A 20572-nucleotide genomic window follows, 5' to 3' on the forward strand; every position below is an offset into this window, starting at 1 on the left:
AACTACATGTAATATATCAAAACAAAAATATTTTTGAAAATATGGTCAATTCCAGAAATGCAAAAGGTGGTACAGAACATGACCTTTAGACCATGCTCCAGTCCTGTATTTCCAACTTCCTGCTTTGTGTGCAGTAGGCAATTGAATGAAAAACAAACAAAAAACTTTATAAAGTTCCTAAGTATAGCACAAGCGCTGTAATTCAGTCCAGGGACCATAGAAAATGACAGGATAGATCATATTCCCAAAGAGCTTATATTCTACTAGAGGGATATGACATGCACATATAGTCAAGGTAATATATGAAAAGATGAAAAGGCTCTAGGGCAGGCCTGCACAACCTGCAGCCCGCGAAAAATGCAGAAGAAAACATCTTCTGTATATAAAGGAAATCCTTTGGCAGGTCACAGGTTGTGCAGGCCTGCTCTAGGAAATGATGAGGAAGAAAGGAAGGAAGGAAGGTAACAACATTCAGGGAGTGGGGTGGGTAAAGAGACAACCAGAAATGCTTCAATGAACAAGGGACAACAAAGCAAAACTTGTAAAGAAGAGACAGATGTACACAAGTGGAGATAAGGAGTGAACTCCAGACATGAGTAATGGCATAAAGAGAGGTAAGAAATGGAATGAATGATGGGGGGTCAGCTAGTGGTGCTCCAATTTGGCTAGAAGGTATCATCTGTGAATGGGAGTAATGCCTAAAAAAGGCTGAAAAGGAAGATTGGGGGCAGTTGGTAAATGGCCTTATAGGAGTTCATATTGTGTCCTAGAGTCAAATTAAGGTTTTTGAGCATAACTGACATGATCAGACCTGTGCATTAGAAAGATTATTCTGACAGCTACGCGAAGGACAAATTGGACCTGGAATGGACTGAACACACCAAGACAGTTAGAAGGCTATTAATAAATGTTTGGTGAATTACATGTCTTTTTGAATGAATGGAGAGTAAATGTTATTTTGGCACCTCAGAAACCAGTCTAAAATCATATTTACTATCAATACCCACCAAACAGCTCTTCCTCCTAGGTTCCCTTTTTCAACTAATAGTACAACCCAGTCGTCTAGGCTGAAAATCTGCCTTAGACTTCTCTTTCCTCTCCTTTGTTCTCCAAATCCAGCTGGTTGCCAAGTTCTATTAATTCTTTCCTCACATGTCTAGAATCCATCCTTTTCCTTCTATTCCTACTGTTATTGAGGATAGTTTAGGTCTTCACCATATAATGGCTAGATTATTGCAACTCCTAACTGGTCTCTCAGGATACAGACTATCTTCAAATTAATTTTGCATACCACCACAAGTTTAATCTTCCTTTAAAAAAATGCAATTTTGAGTACATCAATTTTCTTGCTTAAACACATGCAATGCACCCCCGCTCCCCCTTTAACATACAAAAGAGCCAAACTCTTAACTACCCTACCCGCATTCAAAATCCTCCACAATTTGTTTCTGACATACCTTTCCAGCTTCACCTCTCACCATCCCCTACACAAATTCTACACCCTGCCGATTTGAATGTCATTCCCTCAAATGTTCCTTCCACATCTAGTCTTTGTATACAACATTCCCTCTACTTAGAATGTCCTCCACATTCTGTCATTCCTATGGAAATCTGTATAAAGTCGACTTTTCCTTCAAGGTAGAGCTTAAATGATACCTCTTCCCTGATTACCCTAGTAAGAAGTGATATCTTCCTTCTTTCCTAAGGAAGCTCAGAAAGCGGTTTGTATTATAGTATACAATTACTCTATTTCAAATGTAGAACAGACTAGATGATCTCTAAAAATATACTTGACTTTGGACCGCCTGAGAGGGCCCAGGGACGGTACCTTGAACATCTTTTTGTCCCTCATAGCGACTAGTTTAATTCCTTGCACTTAATAAACACTAAATAAATATCTAATGAATGAATGAAGACTAGGTTGCCTTTTAGCTTCCAGGAGTCAAATCTTGAGTTTATTGTCACTTAAGTTAACCTTTAAATGATGGGAAAATAAGATTTAACTTAATAGGACTGAGAGATTTCTTTTGCAAAATCATTTACAATCCTTTCTCAACCCCATCTTCACCACCACCCCCACCAAGTTCTCTAGAATATAAAAGAAATACCTGATTAGTATTTCAAGTCAAAATAAAATATAGAACTTTGAGACCTCTCTGTTCAGCTTTGAAAGGCATCATGGAGCAAGAGATAAATAAAGCCCTGGACTTGGGAGTCAGAAAAGCCTAGGTTCAAATCTTACCTTACCCACTTACTAGTTGTGTGACCCTACCTCTCCAACAGTTAGATTCTTCAACTGTAAATTGTATTCACAGTCTCTGAGGATCCTTCGAGTTCTAAGTCTCTGATCCTATGATATAAATCTATATAAATCATTTCCTACAATGTCCTGCCATTTCAACAAGGATTTCTTCTAGACTTTTATCGCTCTTCTTCTGTGAAGGATTCAAGCTAACTTTTCTCAGATCACATTAAAGGCTTTTCTTTCCATTCTGCTTATGCCTGGTTAAACTGTGTCCTTGACACAGCCTGCAGGGACAGCCATGTCAAGTAGAGAGAAGTGAGCAGCCATCTGAGAAAAGAGTTTCTATCTTTTGGTAACTAAATGTCTTTTGCCTAGATGCTTATCTTCCTCCTACAAATGACAAACTTAACTTCTGAGAAAAGTGCTCCAACACCAGGGAACGGTGGCTGACCCTTCAGCAGGTCAGGCTAGCTAGCACCTAACACTCAGCACAAGGCACTCTTCACTCCTCCCTCACCAGCTCACCCCAAACACCCAGACTCTGTGGAGATTCTACCACATGTTATTGACCTAAAGTTAACATTAATATTTTTTCTGAGGTAAACCAAGGCTCGTAGTAGACGTAATAAACCACACTCCACAACATCTACATCGTTGAGGTCAATTCCTTATTCCTCTCAGAGGAAAAAAACCCAGCTGCTCAAACAAGCCCCTTCTTTTACAGAGCAGCCCAGATTGGAGCTGGAACAGAAGAAGTCAAACACGAAGAGGCTTGAGTTCGCCAATACCCACACAACCTGAAGTTCAAGAATAAACCCACATTTTGGACTTGCTGGAAAATCAAGGTCTCAAGAGAAATATGGTCTTTGACCACCAGGCCTATAACCAAGAACCAAGAGTTCTTAAATTTTTCCAATTGTGAGTCCTCCAGAGGCTGTCTTTTATCCCTTTTTGTATTCCTATACTATGTGCCTGGCCCATAGTGGGTACTACTTACTCTCATCCCTTCTCATCTCCTCCTGTTAGAATCCTGAGATTCCTTCCAAGCTCAATTCAAGGGCCAACACTAAATGTTGAATGACTGATTCATGGACCCCTTTGGCAGTCTGATGAAGCCTAAGGACCCCTTTCTCAGAGCAATGTTTTTAAATGTACAAAATAAAATACACAGAATTACAAAGAAAACCAATTATATTAAAAATTATAAAAATTATTTTTAAGACCCCTGATCTAAGCCCGTCAGGCTGGCTGAAACACTGAAAAAGCCTTCAACAACTTAGAAACATCTCCACACCATGAAGCAAGTGTATAAAGGTTTCAATGAAACTTCTCCACAAGAAATTTTAATAACTACAACACATTTCAATTCACAGAAAGATTGTTCATTAATATTTTTAAGGAGTTCACTGAGTTTGTCATGTGATTAGTTTGGGTCTACTAAAACTGACATAACAAATACATAAACTCAGATTCTTAACCTTTGATGAGTTCATGATTTCATGAGTATGAGTTCTCCGTCCATATGCTATTGGGTTCAATTTTTGTCAACTCTTTCCACAAGGCGGGTTGGCTAGGTGGCAAAGTTGATAGGGTGCCAGGATTGGAGTTTGGAAGACTCATCTTCCTGAGTTCAAATTTGGCCTTAGACGCTGTGTGACCCAGGGCAAGTCACTTAACCTTGCTTGCTTCAGTTTCCTGATCTGTAAAATGAGCTGGAGAAGGAAATGGCAAACCATTTCAGTACCTAAGCCAAGAAAACCCCAAATGGGGTCACAAAGAGTTGGGCAGGACTGAAAAAGAACTGAACTGACTTCCAAAATCATCTATAGAAAATCTACCCCAATGTACCACCAATTGTTTTAACACTTGGACTGTCTAAGATACATAAGCCCAGATCATTTCCCAATCATATACCCACAATATTGTCTTTTACATCCCTGTTGGCACAATACTAAAGTCTTTTTATGTCCATGATTTATCTTTTCATTTCAATTGATCCCATAGAATAGGTAAAATGGCAAAATAAAGCTTAATTACTAAAGCACAAGTATGATGATGTCATTCTGCTTGCTCAATAAACTTCTCTGGATCCCTAATACATTTAGGATCAGTATCCGATCTATTTGGCATTTAAGGACCTTTACAACCTGGCTCCAATGTACCTTTCCAACATTACTAGATATTATCCATCTTCGTGCACTCTGTGTGGTCTATTAGTCTTTTTGCTGTTCCTTACATGTGACATTACATCTCTGATTTCCTTACTCATAACACTTGTATCTCCCATTTCTGTTCTTTTGTAGAGACTACTTACTCTCATGCCTAAAATGCTTCCCAAGAGCCAACTCTACGTGAAGCTTTTACTGACAGCTCTTTCCAGCTGCCACTGGCTCCCCAATAAAATTGTCTTACATTTTACTTTCTATTTATTTATATATGTTGTCTCCCCAACAGACTGTAAGCTCCTTGAAAGCAGGGAAAATTTCATTTCTGTCTCTATATCTATAGAGCCTTGATTAACTAAGCAACAACACAGTCTCCATTATGGCAGTTTAAGTAGTTAATGAAGCATGTTATTATAGAGGCCAATGTTTCAAAATCAGCTATAAAAGCTGAGAAAAGAATCCAGGTCTGAACCTCTAGGTCTGTTAATGTATACTCTGTATCAGTAGCTGTTCCCATGAAAAGCAATGGGACAAAACCCTGTTAAAACATCAAACAAGGAATTAAATTGATTATCAAGAGGAAAGCTGATATTTCCACTTACAAAACTAATAATCCAATGTGCTAAGCTCCTGGTAAAGAGGTACCACATACTCCACTATAAAGAGATGCCGAGCACAGTGAAAACCTAGGTCTGGAGTTCTTAACCCTTTTTATGTTATGGACTCCTTTAGAAGTCTGGGGAAGCCATTTCAGAATAAGATTTTTAAATAGATATAACAAAATGTAGAATTTAAAAGGAAATGAATTATACCAAAATATAGTTATCAATTTTCTTTTAAATAAATTCACAGATTTCATAAATTAATTCACAAACACAAGCTTAAGAAGCTCTGGCCCCAGCAATCCACCAATCCAGGTAACGCCTTTCTAGAGAAGAATCTGCTCAACCTCTAATACTGTCTTGCAGGTATGTTTCTCGCATTCCTATAATATAGTATCATCCCAGGGACATACTTTAAAAATTTTGGTAATGGAAAATACAGAAAGAGAAGCAACACAGACTACCCTTCCCATAGCAAGGTAGAAAAGACATCTAGGCAGCATCTCAAAAACAAGAAACAAAGCTTCTCCATTTTGGTTTTTAAAGGAAACCAGTTGGGAAATACAATAATCACAGTCACTTGCATTATCTAAGCTTTCATAACAAAGAGGGCAAAGGAAGGAATGAGCATGACTAGAGAAACGGCTGCAGATAAAGCCTTCATAAACCATTGAGATTTTTTTTTTTTACAGAATTGGAGGTTATCTTTAACTTGCCTGAAAGACTGAATTAACCCTGAACCTCTCTAATGAAGAGTCGTTTTTTGAGTGTGGTTTTTTAGATCCAAAAGTTGTCATATAGAATGATCAATATCGGAAAGAATCATGAAGCATGCAATGAAAACTAAGTCATTCCCTCCAATTGTCCCTTGTTCTATTCCTCTTTCTTCAGATCAGTAAACCAAGATTAAGTTCTTTTTTCCTACCCCCTTCCCATTTCATTCATTTTCAGGCCAATAATTTTTTGAAACTAAGTCAAAGGAGTCTATACACCTTTCCTAAATGAAAACTGCTAAACAGATATAAGGAGCCCATAGAATACTTTTAGCATGAAATTATTGTGATCTCTTACTGATTCACCCCACTCCAGGGTCAAAAGATAACCCTTCATCAAAGAAAATAACAAGCTGTAAATTTTCTCTTAAGAAGAGAAGAATTGTAGGGGCTCATTTATTACACAAACTGATCAAAACCACATCTCTAGGGAAGATGGTTGGATTATACTGTAAGATACATTCTTTATGAACTAGACACATAGTAAATTTTCTGATGGCAAATGACGAAAATTTCTTATCTTTTAAAAATAAACTAATTAAAATATAGCTATTATAATCAGAAGCCTCTAAAGGTAATAAAATTCATAAGATCTAGAAGATTAAGAAGTACCTAATAATGACTGCTGTGGTTCTCTAAAGATATTGATTTATCATCATTATTGAGTAATTCTCTGATGCTGACCAACATCCCTTAGTGGTCTAAGGATCAAATGAACTTTCTGAAGACTTCTAAAAAGGCAACATTAGATCTGAATTCTTAGCCACTGAATCACTGTTAAACATGAACATGAGCCAACTGGCAGGGGTTAATAAAATGGGAGGACCTTCAACTAAGATGAGGGAAAAGAACCAGAAACTAGCCGTTATCTGGACCAGTTGGAGGAAAAGAAACAGAAACAGAGCATCACAAAGGCCCTGATATGATTAAAACTCATCATCTCCCACATTCTATCCAAACTGCATCCAGACAGTATTCCTAGACAAATAATTCCTCAGACACATACTGACTGTCAACAGAATGAAAGATTCAGTTAAAAGAAAATTCTATCAAGAAAGGTGTTAGAGTGATTAGTTCTTGTAACAATGAAAACACAAAGGCAGGCTCAAACATTCTGACTAGTGAAATTAATATACTATAATCTATTCTACACCATCTTCTACTATGTCAATATACTCCCCAAAGGATGCAAGAGTTTGACCACTTCATGGCCTTGAGTTCCCGTTCCTTGTACTTCCACTTCTTCCACATTATTTTTCCACAAACTACCTCTGTCTAGCTGGCCATGTTAGCCCATGTTTGCCTTTCAGACTTAGCCTTTGTCCCCCCTCCTCAATGTTAAATTACCCACATTCTTGGCTCACACTAACTGAACGTAAGTATCAAAGTGTTTTATTAAGTTCTTTGCTAAAAGTGGATCTTGGCCTTGCTACGTTCTGATTTGTTGATCCCGGATTCCATGGGGTGGGGCGAGTGAAGGGAAGGTGGAGATGGTTGGGAAAAGGGGAAGGATAGTTTCTTTGCTTAAGGGGTGCTCTAAAGAAATAGCTCATCAGCTTTAGTTGGAGGTGGAATTTTAGCACCTCACACTGCAAACTGAATAATCATGCTGCTCTTCATATACTATAATGCAAGGACCATCACAGAAATGAACGCATTACTTGTTATTTGGAAGCAATAAATTCGAGAGTTTGCCCAGCCCATACTCTGCCATGACTGCCTATGTGACCTTCGGCATATTAGTGAACCTCGCCAAATCTTGATATCCCTGTCTACACTCTGATCCTCTTATTGTTAAACCAGACAAGACATTTAAAGCCCCTTAAAGTCTCAGCATCATCTGTTAAGAAAGTATAGTGGAATGGCATGTTTGGCAAACTGTCTGGGTCCTCTACTAACAGACGCTCTTTTAATACATGAATAAAAGCCTTGCTACCTGCTTTGTAAGAACACGGAAATGATGGATGACACATAAAATACCTTAAGCTTCTGGTAAAGACAGGTCTTCCCACAGTACCGCCATTCATTGTTTTCACAATTATGACAATCCTATTCCTATTACTCTGTGTTTTAAAGGTTCTTCAAACTAGAAAAATAATTCTCCTTTCCCTTTTCTCTCATGTCCCCACTTTCATGTGACAGGATGGAAGAAATGCTCATTTAGAGAGAAAAATAGGGTAAGAAAAACATTTGATAAGAAGTTCCTTTGCCTGTAAAAGGAAAAGACATTCTTCGAGCGTCAAGCAAAGAGCTCCAAATATGGGAGGTAGACAGAGGCAAAAGGATCGATGCAAGAGAACCATGAAGTACAAAGAGGGTTGATTTGGAGTCAGAGGACCTGGGTGTGAATCCTGATTTTACCACTTACTGCCACCTGTGTGACTTTAAGTCACTCACACTCTTTGTTTCTCAGTTTCCTCATCTGTAAAATGAGGAAGCTGGACTATGTATTTAACACTTAAGGACCTTTGACACTCTAAATCTATGCTCCCATGAATCAAAACAAATTATAGGGTTGCATAAAAAGAAAAAGATATCCTGAAAGACCACAGAGGCTTCTATCTCTAGAGCTAAAGCTCTCTCCACGGACCATCGTAGATCAAAAGGGTAAATGACTTTAAAATGAGTGTCTACATCAGTGACTAATGAGCTTGAAAGTATAAACAGCATTCTGTGACCTCAGTGACTCTTAAGTCTCCAGCTAAGCAAGCTCATATCTTGTCGTACACAATTTAGCAGCAGTTTCTTTGCTTAGCAGATATGAAAGGCAATGTTTGGGCCCAACAGAAAAAAGACACAAGTCCTCCTTAACACAAACGCTGATCTAGTTCCAGTGGAAAAAAGTATTGTACCTAGCTGTACATAGATGTGTACAGGTGACAATACAGTATAGTGGAAAGAACCCTGATCTCAGAGGTGAAGAACTGGAATGTGAGTAAGTAGCTCTATCAAGGTACTAGGGCAAGTCAGTAGCCCTCTGAGCCTCAGTTTAATCATTTGTAAAATAACAATGCTCAGGCTGCCTACCCTCACCAGGTCTTACAAGGAAAGGACTATGTAAACATTAAAGCTGGTAAGTACAAGCAATTATTATCGTAGAGTTTAGTTAGCATATTAAGTTGGGATATACTCTGATCAAGTCCTTCTGCACTGGAAATATCAGTACACTACTAGATAGCTGCTACTATAGCAAAGTCAAAACAACCTCAAGGTTCACGTCTTACAACTAAAAACATTCTCATATCAAATGAACCAATGTTATTCTAAAGGCCCTTTATTCTGAATTAGGACATGTTCAAAAGTAATAGCCTAATGAAAACTATCTGGATAAGTCTAAAACAATCTAAACAATCTTTTCTTAAAAGGCAAAAACAAAACTATTCTTGCCAGCTTAAATATTCAAAGCCAATACTCAACATACAGTACACATACAGCTTCTTATAAGAGCCTAGATTCAAGAGATAATAATTACATCAATTTAAGATTGACTATTGAGTGATTTTGGAAAGGGGGTCAGACTAAGAGAAAACACAAGGGCTTTCTAATAATACTGGCCTTTTCACAATGTCCCTAACTGCCTAACACATTTTGTAAAAGAAATAAATACAGAATGTCTGATCACTTCAAAGAAGGTAGAGAAAGTCTTTTTTTTTAAGCCAAATTGACAACCTATTTGCAACCAATACCATGCCTCAACTGCTTTCTTTTTTATAGAATTAATACTGAATTGACACCTTATAACTACTCTAGTTGTTAGCAGGACATAGTTCTTTTCTACCAATGAAAAGAACAAATGAACAGACCAATGTCTGTAGAACTCTCTCCACTAAGGTTTCAACAGCACATTTAAAAAGCAAACTTGCTTAGCTAGAGTCAACCCAGCCCAAAAGACATTCTACTTTGGATAGAGATTAACTATGCTAGTTTCAAATAAAGAAATGAAAAGGTAAGGACTGAGAGGCAATGAGAAATATTTCTTCGCTTAAATACTGCAGATAAAGTCTTAATAAAAAAAAAAAATCTGCCTCCATTTAGAAGTTGAGTTTTGTGTGATTTCCTGCATCTCAAGGATCTTTCTGAACTACAAAGACATAACCAAACATCACATTTTTCCCCTCCTAGCTTCCCCCCCCAAAAACCCACAAGATGGTGATTAACAAACACCCTTGTCTTTTTACACATACTTTGAGAAGCCACAAGGAAAAGATAAAAGCTAATTCGGATAGCAAGCTCATCCAGAAAATGAGAAATAGGTTACCTTGGAGGAAGCAAACTGCATCACGTTAAGCAGGCAAGCGTTCCTGGGGGATAGTGAGAACAGCATCCTCACAGTGAGTCATATTCATCTCTAAAAGACTGGGAAAAGCTACCCCTCTGATTCCAACCTACAACTCCAGAGACACAAAGGCCTAGACTGTGGGAAATTCAGTAGTTGAGGGGAGCCCTAGATACTAACAAGGACAGTCTAGCTGTCTGTGGGCCAAGCTCAAGAATTGTCTCAAACCTCCCAGGAGCTCATCCTCTGATCAAGAAATGATCTGGAACCAAGACCTCAGCCCCAAAGACCACCAGTCTCTTGCAAGACGCAAGGGGGAAGATGTCTCAGTGTCATTCACCCAGAAATTCTCCCAGGTGAAAAGCACTGAATGCACAAAGCCACTCAGTCATATGGGCAAAATCTTTAGCTTTTTCCCTGCTCTGACTCAGGAAGGAGGAGGACTAGGACAGAATGGGAATCCCAGAACCAGAGACAACTTAAGTAGTCTTTTAGTGATAAATGTATTTCCCTCACTTCAAATCAGCCTAGTAGCTGTAGCCACCCCTGAGAGAGGAAAATGTCTTGGCACTGCTTCTCCTCTAAGTAAGTCTCTGTCTCACATGAGAGAAGAAAGGGTTGGTTGACTCTTGTCCTGGTGAAAATTTCCATTTCCACTTCCTCATTAGGCCTACCAACCCTTCTTCCTGACAGTTGTTGAAAGAATGTATTTTGAAATCAAGACATAACCTTGGTGCAGCTAACTAGAATTGTTAAACAGGAATAAGTAAAATGGATCCCCAACCCCAAAGTATGCAAATCATGAAGGAGGCAAGAAATGGGGGAGAAGCATCAACACTACTGGGGACACCTAGTTGTGGAATGTGATAAATTATTGGTAAGCCTAATAGACAAATGGATGGCTATATTACTGTATTATACTAAGCCAGTGGCTTTTTTGGTGGAGCTAAAAAGTAGACAGTCTAATTTTTTTTTTATTTTGAAACTGGTGGAAAACACACGAAATCGCATGCATATGAAAGAAGACTACACTTCCTGATCCTATTCAGTGTTTTTCCACGGCCTTCAAAACTCCCCTTGCAATCCTTCATTCTGAGGTTTTCTAGTTCAATAATGACTACCCCTCCATTCATCTTTCCATTAAAATTTCCTACTGTTTATTAAAGGATAGCAAATTCTGTCAGTATCATTTGGATTAGCATCCTAGTTATTTGCAAATGGAATACAAATGCCTTCAATTATAGTGCACTCTCACCATTATATAAAAGTTCAATTCTGCTTACTTCTGCTAAAAAAAAAAATTAATCATATGCAAAAGCAAACATTCATTCATATTCTCTCTCTCTCTCCACCGAGGATGCCCCCTAACTATAAGGCATTCAATGAAATGGGTAATTCACATTCAAAAGTCAGGCACTTTTGAGAAATTTTAAAAAAAAAAGCTAAAAGGGTCAAAACTGAACCTTAAACTAAGCAAACTGATTTCTACCTTCACCATTTTCCCCCAAATAAATTGATGATGACATAAGAATCAAGCATGCTCAAGGTTGAATGACATGTCATGCCATCTGTATATTTCTTCAGCCTCAATAAATCTCTTCTTACTCTCAAAATCCTGGGCTGCTTCTAAAATAGCTCAGTAAAAAGCCCCAACCTAATTAAAAACAGCTTCCTCTGCAACAGTGGCCTTGATTTCACTTATTTACACATTAGCTGCAGCCTCCCTTTGGCCAATCCAGTCCATTCTCTGGGCCGTGCAGGGCCTTTTATCTGCCCCGGACAGCATTTTCTCCAGCAGATGCAGTAGATGCCGATTGATTTGCTGTCGAGCACGGTAAATTAATAGCAACAAATTGCTGAGGGCCCATCTTGCTGCTCCACCATGCTTCGGCAGTTCTGCTTTATTTGCTCCATGATGGGCAGCAGTCAGGCCTCTTCAAGTCAATTTCTTCTTAACAACCTGCAATACTTTTCAATGGTGAAAATAGAGCTGTTCCTTGTAAGTCAGAAATCAATATCCTATTGCCCTTAGAAAATGCTAAACAAGCAGTATTGGCAATCCACTTGGTACTAGAGGGTATCAGATATAATGCAAATCCATACTGCTTCCCTCCTTGTAGTTATTACAGTTTGCTAAAAGGTTCCTAATGCCATTTATCATCATTTACCATCGACTGCTGCAGCTATGATTATGAGATCCTATCAGCTGGCAGAGCCCTTTCATTTCTATTCAATTAATATTTTAACAGCACTCAAATGGTTGTTGCCCAAGTCTTGTAATAAAACTTACATGGCTTGGAGTGAAAGTTTTTCTTGCTTTGATTTTTTAAAAATATTTATATGTATATATTCACTTCATTTAGATTCTCATATTGTTGATTTTACAAAATCAAAATTTATCAAAATTGAGAAAGAAGACGAATTTTTGGAAACAAAGGGTACTTTTGACTAGGCAGCCTTAACTAGAGAAGCTGGACTATTTCTTATTCTCTTCTGGTCAAAATGTAGTATTTCCATCTCCACTACATTTCAAATTCCTATAACTCTTATTCAGAAATGCCTACTGGCTAGTCAAATTCCAATATCCAATCTTCAACAGTAAGTACAAATGTCCATTTAAACCCAAAGGGTCTCATTTACTTAGAGCATCATATGTAAAAGAGCAGGACAAGCTAAGATAATCTTTAGATCATGCTAAGATGATCTCAAACCCAAGCGCAGCCCAATTCTGCAACAATGACTGACCCATTTTAAGATAAAATTCGACACTGTATTTATTAAGGTATTAATTAGCAACACAAGTAACATCTACTAAACACTATGCCAACTGTCCCTCTACAGAACAAACTAGTTGAGATGCACAGCAAGAGAATTATTCTCTGATAGCCTCTCATTTTTTCAGAAATTCATGATGCGGACACACCTCAATAAAATGTTCTTTAAATATATTCTTTTTGTCATCCTCACTTTCATTCTAGAATATGAGATATAAGGAAGCATAGATTCATATTATAGCCCATAATATTCCTTCCTAACTTTCGTTTCTTCTAGTTTCATATGCTCAGTTCTATTGATCCTAGTTGAGATTACCAAAAATTAGATTCATATTTTATGCTTTAATTCGATGTCATGTTACTGTGTACCCTCAGTTCCCCTTTAAAAAAAAAAATCAACTCATTCTACCAATCTAATGCTATTTACTCAGTTACCAAAATTTAAATTAATTATGTTCTCAAACATAATTGTTAAAAATTGGCAACATTATGCAGGCTTAATTAAGATTAAATCCAATTTACTAAATGTACTTTAATTGGTACTAATTACATTAGCTTTCATTTCAGAATGACAAATTCCCCATAGGTTTTGCTTTAATAGTCTTCTATCAAAATCAACACAGGATGACTGATGATGAGCACCAAGTGAGGGGGGAGGGGTGGGTGGCAGAAGACAATATCGACCCCCACATTGTTTCTGCTCCATGCATTTATCCTTTTATCAATTTGCTAAATCACAGAGTCATGCCTCCATCACAGCCATCATTTTCTGTTCCAATGAAAAATTTCTCTAAAAATAAATACTGTGTAGTTCGAAGCAGCCAAGAAGAACAGGAGCTTTAACCAAAAAATACACAAAGGTTTCAAATATCAGGGCCACCAATTACTAGGGTACTTCCAAGGACTCCGGGGACTCCTACTCTTGAACCCTCTGAGACACAAATCTAATAAGTGAATAAGCCTAACCTGATCTCGAGAACTAGCCCAATTATGCCGCAGGGCAACTTCACTGCATTATTGCCTGCTTTCCATTACAAGGGCATCCAGCTAGTACATCTGGAAAAGAAGCTAAGAGGAACCAAGGCTGTCTGCCTAGGAAAACAAATAAAGACAGATATGCCTCTGCGCTTAAGGGGAAAAAGAAAGAAAATATAATAAGTAGGTGGTTTGCAGGGCTGTCTGTATTTCATAATGTGATAAACTGCCCTCAGGATTCTTGATGTGATTGAATTTAGAAAGCAAGAGGAAAAAAAAAGAGGGAAAAATACACTCTGCTCTCAATTTAAAATGGACAGCATTTGAGGACTTATGAACAAGAAGACTGCACAATTAAAGGCGCAAGTATAAAATGTAATTAGGAGACATCATAAAAAACTATACTTCTGGCAGAATATGAAGTGTCTATCTGTCCAGCACTTATACAGTATAAAGATATCTAAGCCTAGAAGGTTATGGAGACAGAGAGGGAGAAGTGATGGAAGAAAACATTGAAGGACATTAGTCACTAAGTTGAATCTTTAAAAGATACTAATTAATCTTTATATAGCAAAAAGACATGTACAAGATACAGACCTAAGATGAAATTTAACAGTAATGATAATTACCAAACATCTCAGCTGTAATTTGTTCAAGTAAAGCGGAATGAATGGAAGACCATAAGCTTGAATGAGTTCTCTCTAAGCAGGCAGTATTTATGTTCCTCATTTAAACAGAAATGGTAATAATGCCAAAATGATATTCTAACTAATCTAAATGCACAGTATCCACAATACACCGTTAGTGCTACATTCAACATAACCATGGAACTAATGAAATAAAGTATTTGGAATTACAAATTCCAATTTTCTCAGCCCTTGAAATAAGTGATGACTTTGGAGCTTTGCAAGTGTTTGCCCAATTTTCATGTTTTCAGATGCCACTGATTTGCGGTCTTTTACTCTCTAATTCACAAGTTTAATGTAGTCAAATGTACCTGGTGAGGCTAACAACCATACCAAATGAGAGACCCATAATATGGTAAAAGATGACCAATATTGGGCAAATCATCTTCTCCAAACTCAGAAAGTAATGATGCACATCTTTAATATGTATAAGAAAGGAAGAGCATACTGATCCGCTTCCCCAGCCTCTGTACACAGGAAGATGAAGACATACTCCTATTTCATTACTGGTTGGTGAGAAATCAAGCAACACTATTAAAAGGGCATTAAAAAAAAACTACCCCATAAAATGAATTATTATTGTCAAACAGTTCAATTTTTTTTGAGTGCTGTTTTTCTCTCTAGGAAACCCAAATCAAACCACTTAATTTATCCTTCAGCAAAAAAAGGTTAAAACCCACACATTGCTCAATGAGTCACACCACTCACCTTTCCAACTAATCACTACTTTTCTTCGGCTGAACTAATTGCTAGACTTCAAGGCATAGTGATGAACCTCATCACATCCTGCTATCAGGCTCATTTACTTTTCACAAATTTTGAAAGCAACCGACGGTCTCCTGGTAAGACCCAACTAAGTAGCCTCAAGGGACCAGTTTGAGGATTTTACAGCAATTTATTTGGTAGGGCTACAGAGTCCATTTTGATCCTTTACAACTAACCCTTTACCTTTCCATAGAGCTTTACTTTTTAATCTTTTCTAAGAAAATATATACTCCTCATTGCATAGATTCTAGTTTATTTATATCTTCACTATAACATAAATCTTTCTAAAAAGAAAACAAATGTTAAACTTAGATCTTGATTTTGAAATGTATGTTAATTTGGTAGGTTTATGCAAGTTTTTAAATCATTTTTACCTATGACTTAAAATTGTAACACACAACAAAAAAAGGGAAAACACAAAGAAAAACCATAGCACTCTACGCATCATAAATAATTTTTAGAATCCAGCCATACAAATGTACAAAAGGACAAAGAGACTACAGAATTATGTTTTTAAAAAGCATGATATATTACTGACATGATTTTATAATTAAAGGAAACCAACCAAGGCTTACCTGCTTATGCATTTCTATATTCAACCCGTAGGACATTTCATAGTACTGTCAAAGAAGGAAAATCAATTAAAATTCATGCCTACCAACAGGCAATATTTCTATTTTCTGTTTGAAATTCCTAATATCCCCAACAAGAATGTCAAAAAACCCACAACCCATAATACCCATTCCCATAAACTCTATGATAAGCTTGGCTATATATCCACTAATTTTAACTTAATAAAATACAAAAAGTCAAGGGAAGAGAGATACTCCCAGTGAAAAATGTAAGAAAGTTCAAAAACTGAGCATCCTTAGCATGTTCTGTTCTCTCTCAGGATTTATCAAAAGAGAAGAAAAATACTGGTATGAACTCAGTGACAAGTGTACATCAATTCCTAGGCAAGACAAATGTGTAAATGGGAAAAATATATCTCAAATTAATCTTGGTGCTTTGACAGAATTGGTCATAAAGGCAGTGTTACTTAGAAATAATCTTTGGAGTTAACTTTCTCATTTTTTAAGCACTGTGTGTTTATAACCACAAATTCAAAGGGAAATTGCCTTAGATGCAAGCCCACAATGTAATCCTTCAGTCGCTTTAGAAGCCATCATACAAACATGTATGATTATATGTCTTGGAAGGAAACTGTGATTTTTTTTAAACCCAGATGATAACTGGTACTTTGGCAATCTTGATGAAATAAACCTTGGGAAATTTAAAAAGCCTCTTTTATTCAATACATAGATGAGGTAGAATTTCATTTCTTAATTTAAAGGAAAGATGATCTTTATCTACTTTAATTCCTCACTCTTTAAAAAAAGAAATAAAGCATTAAAAACTAAACCACATACAAAAAAAATCTTTAGTTAAAATCATTTGGAATTATAGTAAAACACAACAAAGCAAACCACCAAAACACTAATATTTTGATCATGACTATAAGCAAAGCAGAAATACAGAGGTTTTGTTGTTGTTTTTCAAAATTCTTAAAAACAAAGCACAGAGAAAATGATATAGCATGCAGCTAAACTTTGAGGACAACTTCAAATCAAAACCGGTTTTCAGAGGCAAGTTCTAACATCCTCGAATTACAGGTTTCTAATGGAAATTATGCCACAATCTCAACTACAGTGGCAACACAGTAGTAATTTCTTTTGTAGCCTCAAGCTACCTGAATGAATTCCTGCTTTTGGTATATCAAACTAATAGACATTTTGAATGTGTTATTCAGCTTTCTTACCATGACATAATGCCGCTGCATCTCGGTCTTCTCACTGGCCAGTTTTTCACATTCTAGTTTTAAACTGTTCAAGACATAATGAAGCATAAATACTCTATAACACTTGATTTACATTCTCTTTTAATATCCAAGTATGCTCATTACCTCCCTCAAGATCAGTATCCATAAATTTCAAATCAACAATTAAAATACCAATACCAACAAAAAAAAAAAAAAAGAGCTAGCCTCATTTCTCCTCTTTAATAGAATGTGTTATTTAAAGTTTAAGATGGGAAGATGAGGAATCTTTGTTTCATTCTTGAATCTGATCCAGAAATGTGTGTTCACAAATTCATTTAAAAGAAACAATAATTAAAAAAAATCAATGAGATTAACATATTAACAAATGTTAAAGCCTAGTCCCACAAAATATCACACTTGAGTTTTCCATAATGGTGCACAAAGAAATGAATGAAAATATGAATCAATTATGTCTTAATGAATGATGTCTCTCTTTCCCTCCAAAAATACAGACAAGTTGAATACCACCACCCAGGGGGCAAATTGTTGATTTTGTCCAAATTGGGTTGTTTTTTATTAAAAGTCACGTAAAAAGAAATATACGTCAATGAGAATTATGGCAAGACGATTTTAAAATGTCAACTTTAAGGCAATTATCACTCTGAGAATAAAACATCTTTCAGAAAAAAATGAAATGAGATAGCTCCCTTGCTAGATGCCAAGATTCTCCCCCTTGAAATGCTGAGAGCAGAAATGTGGGATGGTCAGGAAGAAAAAGGAAGAGGAAGAAAATCCCAAGTAACAAATAAGCAAGGAAGCTAAAAGGCCCCTGCATCTTCTTATCCCTAGTTTTCTTTCTGCCCCAATAAATCATTATTGAAAGTTTGAAACCATCTTCCAAATCTTCTACAGTCTCAAAGTGTTCTGCCTTCTTTTTTATTTATTTTGGGGAGAAAGGCTCACACTTTCTTTGCACCTGCCCAGAAGGGTGCTGTTACTCACCCTTTCTGTCTATAAAGAGGAAAAAGAGCCACCCCAAATCTTTACGTTCACCTTGTCAAAATGAAAAAAAGGTGGGGGGGAGGCGCTAGGGTAATGGGGGGGAAAACTGACAAGAGCTAAGCAAACAGGAGGATCAAGGAAAGTAAACATCATTACCTGTGGTACTGAGCCTGTAAAAACTGAAACTCTTCCTTAATCCTATCGCAGGACTCGGAAATTGTAAATTTAAAGGGTTGAGCAGGCTGATGCGGTGCCTAAAGAACAATAATAAAATATTTAATTATCCCACATCACAAGCGAGGGAAGAGATTGGGAAAACATACCATGCAAAGCTAAAAAGGGGGGAGGGGTCCACACATATTAAGGTAAAGAGCTATTAAAACTCTCTCTCACCACCCCCCCACTTTTCCTTCTTTAACCAAATACAGAGAAAAGTCTCTCCCCCTCTAGCCACGCATTCCCCTCATTCCCCGTCCTCTGCACCCCCTAGACACAGACACACGCATACACACACCGGTTTTTTTCCCATCCACGCCTTTCTCACGAACATCAAGGTTCGAAAGCTCTTTTTCATTAAGGATAAGACGGGGCAGCGTCTCGAACACACGCACTCCCCCGGCCCGGAATCGAAACTGCCAAACAGCCACGGTCTATGTCAGGGACACTTTGGCCATATTGTGAAACTAGAATGAGGGGGTGAGGGAGAGGAGAAGGAGCTGAAAACGACACGTTTCATTCTCTAGGGACAAGTGGGAGAGGAGAGGGAGACATCACCCCCTCCCAGCATGCACGCACTCTCTTTCTCTCTCTCACACACACACACACACACACGCACACGCACGCACACTTTGGACCCCCCTCAATCCAGAGATGCAGAGAGCTCAAAGAAAAACCCTCCCACTCCCACGTCTCCCGGTCCCTCTTCGCGCCCCCCCCACCTTACATCTCTAGAAAAACTGAAGGAGCCGAGATCACAAATCGTTATCTTCGGGTTTTCAGGGTTTCCCGAAGACAACAATAAGAAAATGGCCACAACTCAACTGCTTTCACGAAACGACCCCCCCCCGCCCCCCCCAATCCTTTCCTTCCTTGCCGATATCCAGCAGCACCAAAGGAGCTGCCTGAGAGTAGTGGCTCGGATTTGTTTGGGTTTTTCCCCCTTTTTTCCAGCCCTCGTAGTAAAACTGAAAAGATGGGGAGGGGGGCTGGGAGGGGATCCCAGCATATAAGTATCCCCGCGCCCCCTCTCCGCGGGCCCGGCTTTGCTTCCACTCACCGGGTGTCTGGTCTGCGGGTACATCTTGCTCAGATCGCGAATCATCCAAACCGATTTAGTTGGCGGCGCTGGGCAGAGCAGCTCGGTTCATTTGTTTTAATGGAAACAAGGAGGAGGAGAAGGCACCCGGCGGGCGGGCGGCGGGGCCGGCTGGCTCTCGGAGGAGCGTCTCTCCGGCGGCGGCAGCGGCGGCGGCGGTCCCTGCGCCCCCCTCCCCGCCCCCGGGTCTCGCGTGACACAAGAGGAGGAAACCCTCGGCGGCGGTGGCGGCTTCTCTGTGCCCGGCAGAACAGAACCGCTCCAACATTCCACGGGGGGCTTGTCACTGGCCGGCGGTCATTGTCGAGGGTGGAACGTCTACCCCGGCAACGTTCGGAGGCTGCTGTCCCCACGTTCCGGAGGGTCCGTTCGTTTTGAAGGAGCGGCTGCCCGGGAGCCCCTGGAACGTTCCTTTGGCGGGTAATATCCCTCCGATCGCACCAGTCACTGCCCTCCAAATGTGGTGATGGTGGCGGTGGAAACCGCGAAACACCCCGTGTCCCCGCACAGTCTCTTTCGCCACCCCACTCCAAACTTTTATTTGTCTTTTAATTGGTTATTATTCCTTCGTATGCACTGCCTCTCTTCTTGCATTAAAAAAAAAAAAACGCAAACTCCTTTGATTCGGCTGAGGTCCTTGCCCGGTGCTTTCTGTGATTCTCTGGAGATTATTCGGTTCACAGTAACGATCTTTTAACATGCTCTTTTACCTCATCTCATTTCCTTATTTTTCTTCCTTCCTGTTTTCTCTTGTATTTCACCCCCCAAAAAAAATCTTTTTGAAGAGGAGTTTAAAAAAAAAGAAAAAGAAAAGAAATGCTTTGCGGCTTTATTTCGCTCTCCTTTCAAACTCCTCGAACACCGCCACAAAACAACATACAAGTGTGTGAGAGGGGGAAGAAAGCAGCTAGCAGCCTAAACAACCGCTCCGAACAGCTCTAACAACACGCTCTGTCTAGGTGACTTCTTTGACCAAATTTAGCAGCAGCAAATCATTAACATTCTGATACATATTCACAATCATAGAAGAAGGAGGCGCGGAGCATCCCGGGAGATGTAGTCCGATCCTGGCGACTCTTTCCCTACTCCAAGTTGCAGGATCGAACCAGACAGACTACAATCACCGCCAGGCCAAACGACGACTCCTGGGTCCCCCACCGCTGCCCCGCCTACTCCCAGCGCAGCGGGCGACACAG

General features: G+C 38.8%; 1 protein-coding gene across 3 annotated transcripts in view; it reads right to left on the minus strand.

Moving 5' to 3' along the window:
* LOC114025815 (transducin-like enhancer protein 4) overlaps positions 1 to 19501 on the minus strand; it is a 160246-nt gene extending 140745 nt beyond the window's left edge. For all 3 annotated transcript variants that reach the window (XM_027839353.1, XM_027839354.1, XM_027839352.1), the window contains exons 1-4: positions 19338 to 19501; positions 18218 to 18315; positions 17060 to 17123; positions 15837 to 15881 (exon numbers count right to left, since the gene is read on the minus strand). In XM_027839353.1, the coding sequence (XP_027695154.1) occupies positions 15837 to 15881; positions 17060 to 17123; positions 18218 to 18315; positions 19338 to 19382 (252 nt within the window). In that variant the 5' untranslated portion in view covers positions 19383 to 19501. The remainder of the gene's footprint in view (positions 1 to 15836; positions 15882 to 17059; positions 17124 to 18217; positions 18316 to 19337) is intronic.
* Positions 19502 to 20572: the final 1071 nt, after the last annotated feature.

The sequence above is a fragment of the Vombatus ursinus genome, unplaced genomic scaffold (genome assembly GCF_900497805.2).
Source record: "Vombatus ursinus unplaced genomic scaffold, bare-nosed wombat genome assembly UNPS02014832.1, whole genome shotgun sequence".
Classification (NCBI taxonomy): Eukaryota; Metazoa; Chordata; class Mammalia; order Diprotodontia; family Vombatidae; genus Vombatus; species Vombatus ursinus.